Source organism: Anolis carolinensis, chromosome 2 (genome assembly GCF_035594765.1).
Source record: "Anolis carolinensis isolate JA03-04 chromosome 2, rAnoCar3.1.pri, whole genome shotgun sequence".
In the NCBI taxonomy this organism is placed as follows: Eukaryota; Metazoa; Chordata; class Lepidosauria; order Squamata; family Dactyloidae; genus Anolis; species Anolis carolinensis.
The window spans coordinates 167,057,847-167,071,693 of record NC_085842.1 but is presented as its reverse complement, the minus strand read 5'-3'; the positions used below and the strand labels follow the sequence as shown (position 1 = coordinate 167,071,693).

The window sequence follows — 13,847 nt, the reverse complement described above, 5'->3', positions numbered from 1 at the left end:
CCAAGTTCACAGAGCAGTTTTGTTGTAGATATTGATGAAATATTATTCTATATACATAATTGAGGACAGTTACCCCTGGACTTCAAAACTCCTTACATCTTTTAACTTCTATGCATTGATGTAGACCACAGAGAATATAGTTACCTAAAGAGTAAATAAAAACAATGCAATAAATAAAACAAGAAATAGGGCCACAATCTGCAAAAACTCTCCATCTAAACATTAGATGTCACAAGAGAAACACCACTTCCACACCCCTCCACTTTTTGGTAACTGAGCTTGCAGAGTTATCACTGGGCTTCCCCTTCCTCGCTGTGTATGTACATTCACACATATATACATCACATTAGAGCAGCGCTTCTCAAATGTCCCTTCTACCCTGCCCTATATCCCAGGTTCTGATCCCAGATTATTTGCTTTAAACTGGATTATGACTCCCCACTGCCAGACAATTTGGGATAAACAGATAATCTGGAATCAAATCCTGAGAGATAGGGGCAGTGTGGAAGGGGCCAAACTGTGCTCCTCCAGATGTTGTGGACTTCAGCTCCCAGAAATCCCAGCCAGTTTAGCAGTTGTTAGGAATCGTGGGAGCCGAAGTCCAAAACATCTGGAGGAGCATAGTTTAAGAAACACTGCATTAGAGAGTAATATATCACCTTAAAGAGCACCTTACACTCGCTTCAAGATGTTCACTTCCTTACAACTGGATAGAGGATTCCCTTAATCAGTCAACCAGATAAACTAATTAGTCAGGCTTTAAAAAAAATCACATGACTTAAAATAAAATACACATGATAATGTAAATGGCAGCCACCAGAACACAATCCCTCTTACGCCACATACATCTAAAAAAATGAACTATACATTTTGCTCCAAAATTACTGTTTTATAAAAAAAATGCAAGCTGTTGGACCAGCACAGTTCATCATCAGTCACTAAAATACCACTAGTGATGCATTTCAATAAGATGGAAATAATTTCTGACTAATATAATTTCTGATATTTCTGCCTCCCATCACCCCCTCTTTCCTTGCCTAAATCCCTCTAATTTTGGAAGCAGGGTCACCCTGGTTAATATTTGAGGTTTTTTTCCCCGTGTCAGGAGCAACTTGAGAAACTGCAAGTTGCTTCTGGAGTGAGAGAATTGGCCGTCTGCAAGGGTGTTGCCCAAGGGACACCCAGATGTTTTGATGTTTTACCATCCTCGTGGGAGGCTTCTCTCATGTCCCCGCATGGAGCTGATAGAGGGAGCTCATTTGGGTGGATGATCACCAATAAATATCACGTGTTGTAGGCGGTATTTCCGAAAAAGGAAATAGTAAACCACTTCTGAGAATTCTTTGCCCAAGAAAACAATTAAATTCATGGGGTCTCCACAAATTGCCAGCCAACTTGAAGGCAAACATGCAAATGAACTTAACAATCGTCAGAAATATCTCTCAGTATGTGGGATTTCATAAGAGGAGGCTGATTCAAACAGATAAATAGATCGCTTTGCTCTTTACTACGTTAAAAAGCCAAACAAAACTTTAGTAGGCAATGACCAACCCTAAACATTTCTGGAGCCTTGTTTGGGACATTGATGGCTGACTATTCCAGTTTCTAATATCAATCAATTTTCCAAAGTCATTGTAAAGCAATACAGTAACACTGTTAATAGCATGTGAAAGTTCTTACATCAAAAAACAAGGGCGGCACAACACACTCTTAATCCAGCAACCAAAAGATACAGTCAGCCCTCAGCATTCATTGGGGTTAAGGATGCAGGACCCCTACAAAAGTGAAAAAACTGTAAATAAAAGTTCTGTTTTATCTGAGAGAACACCCCTCCAGGAATCCTAGGTCAACTTCCACTTGAGGGCCCAGAGATTTCTAGAGAGATTATGTAAATCAAACCCCCAAAATGAAAATGTGGAGTGCCAACTGTATATTAAATAGAAAAGTGTGTAGTTGCATAAAGCTCTTGATGTAATCAGATCATAAAGAGAACGCAAATATACACAGGAATTTCTCCCTTTTGGTTCTTACCATTTTACAATGGAGAACTAATCCAAAACAGCTTCTCCGGAAGTGCTCCAGAACCAGCAAGGAAAACCTGGTGCCTATGAAAGCAGGTAGAGCCCAAGTGAATTCAGAAACAAATTGAAAGACCAGAGACTACCTCTTTCATCTTACTTTACTAACACATCTTTAAGACAGGTATTATGTAGGTAAGGCACAACATCCATTTATCATTACTGGTTTTTTTACCTGTCAAATCATAATTAGTACTATTTTTAAAACAATGCTTTCATCTTAGAGAAGCATAGAAAACAATGTTATTGTTTCACATAGTTGTCAGCAAGAAAGTATTGTACTGGTATAGCATAGTACCTTGGCAAATGGTTTGTGTACATGTATTCAAGTCCCTTCTTCTGCCATAAGTCTGACTGAGGAAAATACTTTTCCTTTACTGACCTAATAATGATGATGCCCCACTTTACAGGGCCGTTATAATGGTAACCCAGTAATTCACACTATTACTTTAGAGCACTGTATAAATCCTAAGAATTATCGTCATCCATTGTGCAGGTGCTTGTATGCTTTCAGTTTGGGATTAATACACTCTAAACACAGTGGGGTTTACTTTCAACTAAACATGTATTAAGGTAGTCTATTAGACCTGACAAAGAGAATTCCAAGATTTTTGATGAAGTTAGAACAAAGCCATACAGTTGCCGTACCAGAAAGAGGTACCTCTCTCATTTCACATCAGTTAGATGAATTTACTTAATTCACTGTCATGATTAAGAATGAACTTTAAACATTGCCATTTTTAAATTGGCAAAAGAAATTTTAATCTCCTTAAGACAAAGGCCCCTTCTACACTTCCATATAATCCAGATTATCAAAGCAAATAATGGATTATATGAATCTACACTGCCATTTAAACTAGTTCAAAGCACATAATCTGGATTTTGTATGGCAGTATAGATAGAGCCATAGAAACTTCCATGAATTAAGAAATAGCTGGGCTTCTAATACACAGATCTATAGCTATTTCTAAAGCCTAACAATCAGTTTAGGCATGAAAAGTCTATCTACGAAGCCAGTACCAGCTCATATGACTTTAATGCACCCAGCCTAAGAAACCTGAAACTCCCTGAAGATTCACTCACCTGATACATGTTTAGTAGCATTAAACATTTGCTAGAGAATGGAGTCCTGCTTTTATCTGATGAGCTTCAAGGAACCAAGAGAGTACATTTAGCCCCCCACAAATACAGTTTTTGTGAGCACATACTATTGCATTCATTGCACTAAACATCAACCTGGATCTAATGCTGTGCTAGCAAAAATCCAATAACTAGCATTTAGACTTGTAACCAATAGCATTTAATAAAAAATATTCATGATAAAAAAATTGCCACACAAAGTTGACCATGTGTAGCAGAAAAATCAGAGCAGCCACTTCTCATATATTACTTAAGATTACACAATAAAAGAAAACATAAAACCTCACTAAACTGTGTCATACAGAATACTGTAATATAAGACAACTCTGTCTCTTCCTATTGCTTCAAACCAAATGCCCCCTCTATTCATTTATGCTGCCAAGGCCACAAAGCCTCAGAGAGTCAAATTGGAATTTGAGTCTAGGTACTATAATCTTGATTTCTTTGCAAAATATTCAACAATTGGTTCCAGAGCAGAATATCCAGTGTGGCTTATTTCTCTAAACATCAAAGTAAGTGGCTGAAGTAAAGAGGGAAAAATCTTCAAAATAAAAATCCCAATGTCTTTGTTGTTATATGCTTTCAAGTCATTTCCAATTTATGTTGACCATAGGTGAAACTATCGCTGGGTTATCACCTTCCTTTGAGGCTGAGAGAGGGAGGGACTTGCTCAAGGCCACCTAGTGAGTTTTCCATAATTGAGCAAGGATTTCAGTCCGAATCTCCTGAATCATAGTCTACTACATCACATGGCTATATCTTTTGTATATGCTACATACAAAAAATCATAAAACAGCAAGAAAACAATGAAAATGGATGTTTGTTCCTATAAAGTCTCCACATTTTTCAAAGCAACAAATTATTATTTTTTCTTTGTTTGCTTTTTGAAAGTTCTGGAGGTATTGATACTCCTGTTATTTCTCCCATTCCGATGGTAATTTTAAAAGAAATATATAAATTAGTGTCATTGTTCAGATTGAATACAAATACAAGTGTGTGTATGATTTAGAAAAGATACAGTCTGGAAATGAAGTTTGGAGTAACTGAAGCTGGTAAGAAGGTTTACTGACATGAGGGAATGTTTTCTTCTTTCAAACATAACTACAAATAGCTAAATATTGCAGATATGACTTAGAATGCCCCCCCCCCTTGTTGGTTTTCCAGCAGCAAGCTAAAACCTTTTTACTCTTGCAGGCTTTTAATGAAGGAACTTTGTAAGAATTAGCGAAGTGGTGCTGTGTAATGTTTTAATCATTTTAAGTTTTTAATGGCTTTAGATGATTTTAATTATGCGTTTTAGCAGTTCTGTATTTAATTATAAGTTGTAGCTTTTTAGTTGTATTATTTTGAATGTTGCAAACTGCTTTGAGACTCCTTTAAAGGAGAAAAATGGAGGATAAATAATAATAATAATAATAATAATAATAATAATAACAACACAACATCAGACTCTCGGTTAACTGCACCCATGGGGATTAGTGCATGTCAAATAAATATAGCCTCTGATTGCTTGAGAGTTGCTATTCAAACAGTCTTAACTAAGGCTATACTCCAGGCCATACCATACCGTACACTCTGTATTGGCTTGATATTAACACTAAAAACACAAAAATTAAAAGCAAATTAGAGAAATAGAAACAAAATTAATGTAACATAATTTTATTTTTTTTACTGTATTATAAAAGTGTTTTTAAAAGTATTATTTCCTTGAATTTTTTGCCAGTTGCTTAGGAGATCTGGTTGCTTGAGTTCCAGTTAACTGTATTTGTTTTTAATACTTTCATGTCTAATTTTAATATTTGTACGTTGGAGGTTTCAAATTGTATTGTTTTCAATATTGGAAGTCACTTTGAGTTTTCTTTAAGAGAAAAAAGTAGAGTATTATTATTGTTGATAATAATAATAATAATAATAATAATAATAATAATAGTAACAACACTCTGAAAACAGGGAACACCAGACATGAAACAATCAGGACCAGCTAACATCTCCCAACAAAGGATTTCCTTAGCCAGATATCAGCCAGGCCTTGAAGCTCCAAGGCCTTTCAATGCTAATCAAGGTGATTAATTGCATTATTCACACTTGCCTCCAACAGACAAGAGTTCTTTCTCCCACTTCTGGACCTTTCACAGATATATAAATCTCCCTTGCCTAGTTTCCAATATATATCACAACCTCTGAGGATGCTTGCCATAGATGTGGGTGAAACGTCAGGAGAGAATGCTTCTGGAACATGACCATACAGCCCAGAAAACTTACAGCAACCTAGTGATTCCGGCCATGAAACCCTTCAACAACACAATAATAATAATATTGTAATAATACAAAAAATCTCTAATATCCTAGACCCTTGGGAAGAATCCAATATTCTGAAACGAATCCCAGACACTTAGACCTAATGTGTATGTGTGCTGTGTTGTTACGTACATGTAATAACAACAACAACAACAACAACAACAGATAGGATTTATTAGTCCCAGTTCTGGAAAGCTACTTACAAAGGACAGATAAATGCTGCCCAAATCTGCCAGCCTTGTCTTTGCCCTTGACTATCCATGCATAAGAGGCACTTTGGAGAAAGTGCTTACACTGAGTGTTATGCGAGGTTCCTAAATTCCTTCCCTTGGAGGCAAAGATGTTCCTGAAGATTAAAAAAACCCAAGGAGGAGGATGCAGGCCATAAAGGTGCAGCAACAACAAGAAGAAACGACAGCCAGGAGCACAGATGAGAGCGGGGAAAAAATGTACTCACAGAATCATAGAACCATAGAGTTGGAAGTGACCTCATAAGCCATCCAATCTGACCCCCTGCCAAGAAGCAGGAAAATCGCATTCAAAGCACCTCTGACAGATGGCCATCCAGCCTCTGCTTAAAAGCCTCCAAAGAAGGAGCCTCCACCACACTCCAGGGCAGAGTTCCACTGCTGAATAGCTTTCACAGTTAGGAAGTTCTTACTAATGTTCAAGTAGAATCGCCTTTCCTATAGTTTGAAGCTGTTGTTCCGTGTCCTAGTCTCCAGGGCAGCAGAAAACAAGCTTGCTCCCTCCCTCTCTATGACTTTCCCTCACATATTTATACATGGCCCTCATCATGTCTCCTCTCAGCCTTCTCTTCTGCAGGCTAAACATGCCCAGCTTTTTAAGCCACTTCTCATAGGGCTTGTTCTCCAGATCCTTGATCATTTTAGTCACCCTTCTCTGGACACATTCCAGCTTGTCAACATCTCCCTTCAATTGAGACATGGGACACAATATTCCAGGTGTGGTCTGACCAAGGCAGAATAGAGGATTAGCATGGCTTCCCTGGATCTAGACACTATACTCCTATTTATGCAGGCCAGAATCCCATTGGCTTTTTTAGCTGCCGCATCACATTGTTGGCTCAATGTTTAACTTGTTGTCCATGAGGATTTTTTTCACGCGTATTGCTGTTGAGCCAGGCGTCCCCATTCTTTATTCCCAGCCCTGGTCCTATTGTTCTGCATTTTGCCCAAGCCTTGCCCTTTCCTTGCAAATTTGTATATGCCCACTTTTTGGTTTTGTGATGTTTACTGATGTATTTTGCGATGCTTTTACTTTCTCGGTTTTTAATTGTTTTAATTATATTGTCTTTTATTATGTGTTTTAATTTTCTACTTTGAATTCTCTGTTTATGCTGAGCCTGGTCCCCATGTAAGCCACCTCGAGTCCCTTCAGGGAGATGGAGATGGGTTAGAAGAATAAAGTTATTATTGAGTTGTTGTGCATTTTCCAGGCTGTATGGCCATGTTCAAGAAGCATTCTCTCCTGATTTTGCGGCCACATCTATGGCAGGCATCCTCAGAGGTTGTGAAGTACAGTAGAGTCTCACTTATCCAACATAAACGGGCCGGCAGAATGCTGGATAAGTGAATATGTTGGATAATAAGGAGGGATTCAGGAAAAGCCTATTAAACAGCAAATTAGGTTATGATTTTACAAATTAAGCACCAAAACATCATGTTATACAACACATTTGACAGAAAAAGTAGTTCAATACGCAGTAATGCTACGCAGTAATTACTATATTTACGAATTTAACACCAAAATATCACGATATTTTGAAATCATTGACTACAAAATGCATTGGATAATCCAGAACGTTGGATAAGTGAGTGTTGGGTAAGTGAGACTCTACTGTATATTGGAAAACTAAGCAAGGGAGGTTTATATATCTATGGAAGGTCCAGGGTGGGGAAAGGACTCTTGTCTGTTAGAGGCCAGTGTGAATGTTGTAATTAATCACCTTGCTATTCAAGGCAAAATGTGTGGCGAGAATGCTTTGGGAACATGGCCATACAACCCAGAAAATGCACAACAACCCAGTGATTCCGGCCATGAAAGCCTTCAACAACACAAAGTTATTATTATTATTATTAGCATTTCATTTTTTCTGCCTAAGTGGAGTATCTTGTATTTGTCCCTGTTAGACTTCATTATTATTATTATTATTATTATTATTATTATTATTTGCATTTCATTTTTTCTGCCTAAGTGGAGTATCTTGCATTTGCCCCTGTTAGACTTCATCATTATTATTATTTGCATTTCATTTTTTCTGCCTAAGTGGAGTATCTTGCATTTGTCCCTGTTAGACTTCATTATTATTATTATTATTATTATTATTATTATTATTTATTTGCATTTCATTTTTTCTGCCTAAGTGGAGTATCTTGCATTTGTCCCTGTTAAACTTCATATTAGTAGTTTTGTCCAATCTCTCCAATTCAGTCATGGGCAACCTTTGGCCCTCCAGGTTTTTGGACTTCAACCGCCACAATTGCTAACAGCCGGTAACTTGGCTGGCATTTCTGGAGGGCCAAAGTTTGCCAATGCCTGCTCTAATCTGTTAAGATCGATCTGAATTCTGCTCCTGTCTCCTGGAGTATTAGCTATCCCTCCCAATTTGGTATCCTCTATTCCTGCCTGGCGCCAAGCCTCCAAAACTTGGAAGGAGCGGATGGGGATCCCTCACACAGGTGAGACAACTGCCACAAGTGGGTCGTGGAACCTGTGTGAAGGATGAGCACGGAATCCTCGAGTTGGGAGAGAACACAAGGGCTTATAAGTTCAACGCCGTACATCCGACACAGCCTCTGGATCAGGCATGGGCAAACTTGGGCCCTCCAGGTGTTTTGGACTTCAACTCCCAGAATTCCTGACAGCCAGGCCAGCCTGGCTGTTAGGAATTCAGGGAGTTGAAGTCCAAAACACCTGGAGGGCCCAAGTTTGCCCATGCTTGCTCTGAATCAACTCAGGCAACTTCTCCAGGCCCCCTACTCAGCGCCTCTGAGGCGGCTCAGAGACACGGCTCCCAGCGGTTCCTTAGTTACCACCGCCCTCACAATAGCGCCCTCGCCTCGCGCCCCTCCTTCCCGCTCGGAGCCCCTCGAGAAGCGCACCTTTTGGTCCCTCCGCGCGCCCGGCGAGCGCTTGTTGTCCCCTCCGAGCCCCCGTGGGGCGGCCCTCACCTGAGCCGAAGGGGCTCCAGGCCGCGTTGGGGAGGGAGGGCCCCCCCGCCCGGCCCAGCCTCTGGAGGGGGCTCAATGGCTCCGAAGCGGCGGCGTCTTCGGCGGCGGCTCCATCCACAGCGTCTTCACCTGAGGAGGAGGGAGCGAGCCCCCCTCCCCTTCCCTCCCCGAGCCACTTCCGGTCCCTCTGCCAGGAGACAGGCGCGGGGAGGCGAGCGCCGAGAGGCTCGAGTGGACACAGCGCGCGCCCGGGGCATCCTTCCGTCAAAGGGGGCAGGCGGGCAGGGAGGGGGGAGGGGCGCCCAGCGCCTCAACCAGGCGCCCAGGGACTCGAGGAGGAGCGCCGAGCGAGTCGATGGAGTCCGGATGAGGAGGCTCCTGAATGGCAGGCGCGTTCCGAGCGCCGAGCACATCCATTGGCCTCTCAAGGCGCACCCAAACTCTTCAAGCGGCAGGCGGGGCAGCGGAGCGCCGAATGCATCGAACTAGGCTTGAAGGCTGGATGCCTTCCAGCCTTTTCCCGAGAGCTGTAGTTTTGCAAGGTCTTGCACCTTCCCTGCTGAAGAGAGCTAGTGCCTCACCAAACTACAGCTCCCATGATTCCATAGCTTTGAATCATAGCAGTCAAAGTGGGGTCAAACTCTATTCATTCTGGGTTGCTATGAGTTTCCCATGGGGCCCCTGGTGGCACAGTGTGTTAAAGCGCTGAGCGGCTGAACTTGCGGACCAAAAGGTCCCAGGTTCAAATCCCAGGAGCGGAATGGGCGCCCGCTGTTAGCCCCAGCTCCTGCCAATGTTCGAAAACATGCAAATGTGAGTAGATCAATAGGTACCACTCCGGCGGGAAGGTAATGGCACGCCATGCAGTCATGCCGGCTACATGACCTTGGAGGTGTCTAGGGACAATGCCGGATCTTCGGCTTAGAAATGGAGATGAGCACCAACCCCAGAGTCAGACATGACTGGACTTAACGTCAGGGGAAACCTTTACTTTTATGAGTTTCCCTGGCCATGTTCCAGGAGCATTCTCTCCTGACGTTTCGCCCACATCTAGGGCAGGCATCCTCAGAGTTGTGAGGTCTGTTGGAAAACTAGGCAAGGGAAGTTTTTCTATCTGTGGAAGGTCCAGGGTGGGAGAAAGAACTCTTGCCAGTTGGAGGCCAGTGTGAATGTTGTAATTAATCACCTTGATTAGCTTTAATGGCCTTGCCAGCTTCATTCCTGCCTTGGGGAAATCCTTTGTCTGGATCATGGCTATACAGCCAGGAAAATGCACAACAACTCAGTGATTCCGGTCATTAAAGCATTTGACAACACATTGTATTCATTTTGCAGTGTAGGTATATCTTAATTAATTAGTTAGCCATTAATGCAGAATAAACTGTGAAAAATGTTGGAATTCAACCCCACACCACCCAAATCTCAAGTCCTCGATGAGGAACAGTTTATTTAGGTCAGTATTGCAGTGGTTCTCAACCTGGGGTCTCCAGATGTTTTTGGCCTTCAACTCCCAGAAATCCTAACAGCTGGTAAAGTGGCTGGGATTTCTGGGAGTTGTAGACCAAAAACATCTGGGGACCCCAGGTTGAGAACCACTGGGCTAAGGGTTTCCCCTCCCCCATGTCTCCTGTATGACAGTTCGAAAAGTATCTATTTATTCTGTTTCTGCTCTCATTCTGCTTGGTTGTGTAGAATGGATACTCTTCTATTGCAAGCCTTTTATTTTGACTTCTGTCTCTTACATCTTAGTATGGAGAGTATGAGCTTTGAGATCTCTCTCTGCCTGCGTGTGTGTCAAAGAGATGTAGTGCTTGGTGTTTTTCCCTCTCTTTGAAACCTAAGAAGAGATGGGTGTTAAGAGTAGCTCACACCCAGTTCTTGATTATTAAGAAATGCAGTTATTGTTTATTGTTGTAAATAAACTTTTCTTGATTTTTAAGATTGGACTCTGCACCTTTGCCTGCCTAAGCTCTGAATTCTTTACAGCCACAAACAACGGCACCTCACGCTCTACTGGCTAAGAGACAAACCCAGGGAAGAGACAAACCTTTCCAATGCTAATTAGGGTGATAAATGCAACATTAACGCTGACTTCCAACTGACAAAGGACTCTTGTCACACCCTGGACTCTCCACAGATATATATTTACCTTCCTTGCCTAGTTTATCCATGCCTCACAACCTCTGAGGATGCCTGTCATAGATGTGGGCGAAACGTCAGGAGAGAATACTTCTGGAACATGGCCACACAGCCCGAAAGACATACAACAACCCTGTGATCCCGGCCATGAAAGCCTTCGACAACATGTATAAATATGTGAGGGGAAGTCATAGCGAGGAGGGAGCAAGCTTGTTTTCTGCTGCCCTGCAGACTAGGACACGGAACAACGGCTTCAAACTACAGGAAAGGAGATTCCACCTGAATATTAGGAAGAACTTCCTCACTGTGAGAGCTGTTCAGCACTGGAACTCTCTGCCCTGGACTGTGGTGGAGGCTCTTTTGGAGACTTTTAAGCAGAGGCTGGATGGCCATCTGTCAGGGGTGCTTTGAATGCAATTTCCTGCTTCTTGGCAGGGGGTCGAACTCTTCCAACCCTATGATTCTGTGATTCTAGGTGTGTTTACTATGAAGATTTAATTAATAGCTAGGCACTTAGTTACACAGAATTTAAACCAAATCAAGTCCTCTGCATCTTGCTAGTTAACAAAATGTAAAATGGTATTCAATATTAGATGGAGAGGTATAGGATGAAATTAGATGGGAAAGTGAGGTAGAAGAATGAGAGCCCGTGTGACGTAGTGGTTTTGAGCGAGTCACAATTTATCCGCCTCAGAAGAAAGCAAGGTCCTAAAAGAATGCAATAAATCCTCCTGATAAAGTCACCTTAGTAAGGTAAAGGTTTCCCCTGACGTTAAGTCCAGTCATGTCTGACTGGGGGTTTGGTGCTTATTCCCATTTCTAAGCTGAAGAGCCGGCGTTGTCCGTAGACACCTCCAAGGTCATGTGGCTGGCATGACTGCATGGAGTGCCGTTACCTTCCCGTCGGAGCAGTACCTATTCATCTACTCACATTTGCATGTTTTCGAACTGCTAGGTTGGCAGGAGCTGGGGCTAACAGCGGGTGCTCATTCCGCTCCTGGGATTTGCACCTGGGACCTTTTGGTCCGCAAGTTCAGCAGCTCAGCGCTTTAACACACTTCGCCACCGGGGCTCACCTTAGACTTACAATAAATCAGAAATGACATAAACTCATACAACAACAAGAAAGGTATAAGATTATAGCCTACATAAAACCTGAAACTTTGGGTGGAGAGGCAGATCTTAAGTATCCAGCAGGAGCAGCATAACTTTGTTCTGTTCTCAGGAAATGGAAATGGCTTGGAAGAAAACCAGCCAGTTAGACATGGAATATTCCTATATTTCTGTCCAATGTGTGGTTAGTCAGTGAGTTAGTCCCTCTCAGTCCTGGAGATGCAAGCAATTAGCAATTTATGATTAATTGGCTATGGCTAGTATTTCCTCAAGCCCCCGGTTGTGCAATGGGTTAAACCATTGAGTTGCTGGTCAGCGGTTTGAATCTGGGGAGTGTGATGAGCTCCCGCTGTTAGCCCCTGCTTCTGTCAATCTAGCAGTTCAAAAACAGGCAAATGTGAGTAGATCAATAGGTACTGCTTTGGCAGGAAAGTAATGGCACTGCATGCAGTCATGCCGGCGACATGACCTTGGAGGTGTGTATGGACAACACTCTTTGGCTTAGAAATTGAGATGGGCACCAATCCCCAGAAGTCGGGTGCAAATACTTAATGTCAGGGGAAAACCTTTACCTTTAACTAGTATTTCCTCACATAACTTCAGGGTCACATGTAGCTTTTAGCACAATCTACAAGTGATGAAGAGTGTTTGCAAAAGACCAAGATTAGATTCCTCCTCAAATACAAAGACCTTATGTTCCCCCATTAGGAAAGCAAACCTAGCAAGACCCAATTCAGAGGGCAGGTAGGTAAGTGGGCAAGGCAGTACATACATAACTCTTTAAAGAGATATATTTAGGATCGATAATAAATGTAAATGCTCAATTCCTGTCCAATCAATTTTGATTTAAAATTCTCTTTGAAGCTAGCAACATTGTCTGAGGAACATATTAAATTTGGTTGTTTTCACTCTTCGTGTGCTAATGTGGCCCTATTTAGAGATTGCCACCGACGAATTAGCTAATTAGAGCCCTTTATCCCACATGTAAATAGGACAGAAAGTCAGCAGTGACATGATCCAAATTACCTTTGGCTTTGAGAATCTCTTTGATCTTGAGGCAAGATGCACATCAAACAGCACACACTATTTAATAAGGCTGGCCAGGGAACAACATCACTGTTATCCTCACCCTTCCTTTAATTCGAGCAGTCATTACTGCTTCTCTTGCCATGCACTTGTGCTACTGTGTCATATTTGCCCTACTCCCAAAATGTTAAGGGCAGAAGCAATCCCTTCATCATCATCACTCTCCATAGACAACTAGGATTCTTTATTTTGTCAATATTAAGTTCAAACTAGAGACTGATCTTGTTAACTCCGTACTGTTTTCTTAGGTTAAGCTCATCTCAGGGCAGTCCTAAGTATAAAGCAGATCTGCTTTCTTTGGATTCAAATCTATAATGCACTCGCATTCAAGATCTTTGACATGCTACCGAAAACACAGTAAGGCCTCAACCAAATCCTGTGATAGCTACAAAGCGTTCCCATTCAAGGGGTTGTTTAAAAGAATTATATCAAGTAACCTGCTTATTTTTGCCATTCAAATACCAACTGGGCATGAATAACAATGGGAAAAGCTGTTTCCTTCACGTTTCACGCCTTGGCTAGCCAAGAAAAATAAAGGGTAAAACAGATTGCTAATCCTCCTTTCCCAGCCTTAAATACTGACACACAAGGGCTCTTTTCTCTTGAAAGTGTGCTCCCTGCCCCCTCCTTGCTCTTTCAGGGCCTTTATATGTCTACTTTGGATTAAATCAGTGGTTCTCAACCTTCCTAATGCTGCGACCCTTTAATACAGTTCCTCATGTTGTGATGACCCCCAACCATAAAATTATTTTAGTTGCTGCTCCATAACACTCATTTTGCTAATGTTATGAATCGTAAT

The 13,847-nt window shown here is 41.8% G+C and overlaps 1 protein-coding gene across 9 annotated transcripts in view; it reads right to left on the bottom strand.

Annotated features, from left to right (window-relative positions):
- ikzf4 (IKAROS family zinc finger 4) overlaps positions 1–9,044 on the bottom strand; it is a 73,972-nt gene extending 64,928 nt beyond the window's left edge. For 3 of the 9 annotated variants that reach the window (XM_062974038.1, XM_062974033.1, XM_062974035.1), the window contains exon 1: positions 8,642–9,044. Coding sequence is in view for 2 of the 9 variants with exons in the window: in XM_062974031.1 (XP_062830101.1) it covers positions 2,032–2,034 (3 nt within the window). In the remaining 7 variants the exon portion in view is untranslated. Of the gene's footprint in view, positions 1–2,031; positions 2,106–8,641 lie in introns of those variants that run through there. The other 6 variants (XM_062974039.1, XM_062974034.1, XM_062974036.1 and 3 more) reach the window with 4 other exon arrangements.
- Between the last annotated feature and the right edge of the window lie 4,803 nt (positions 9,045–13,847).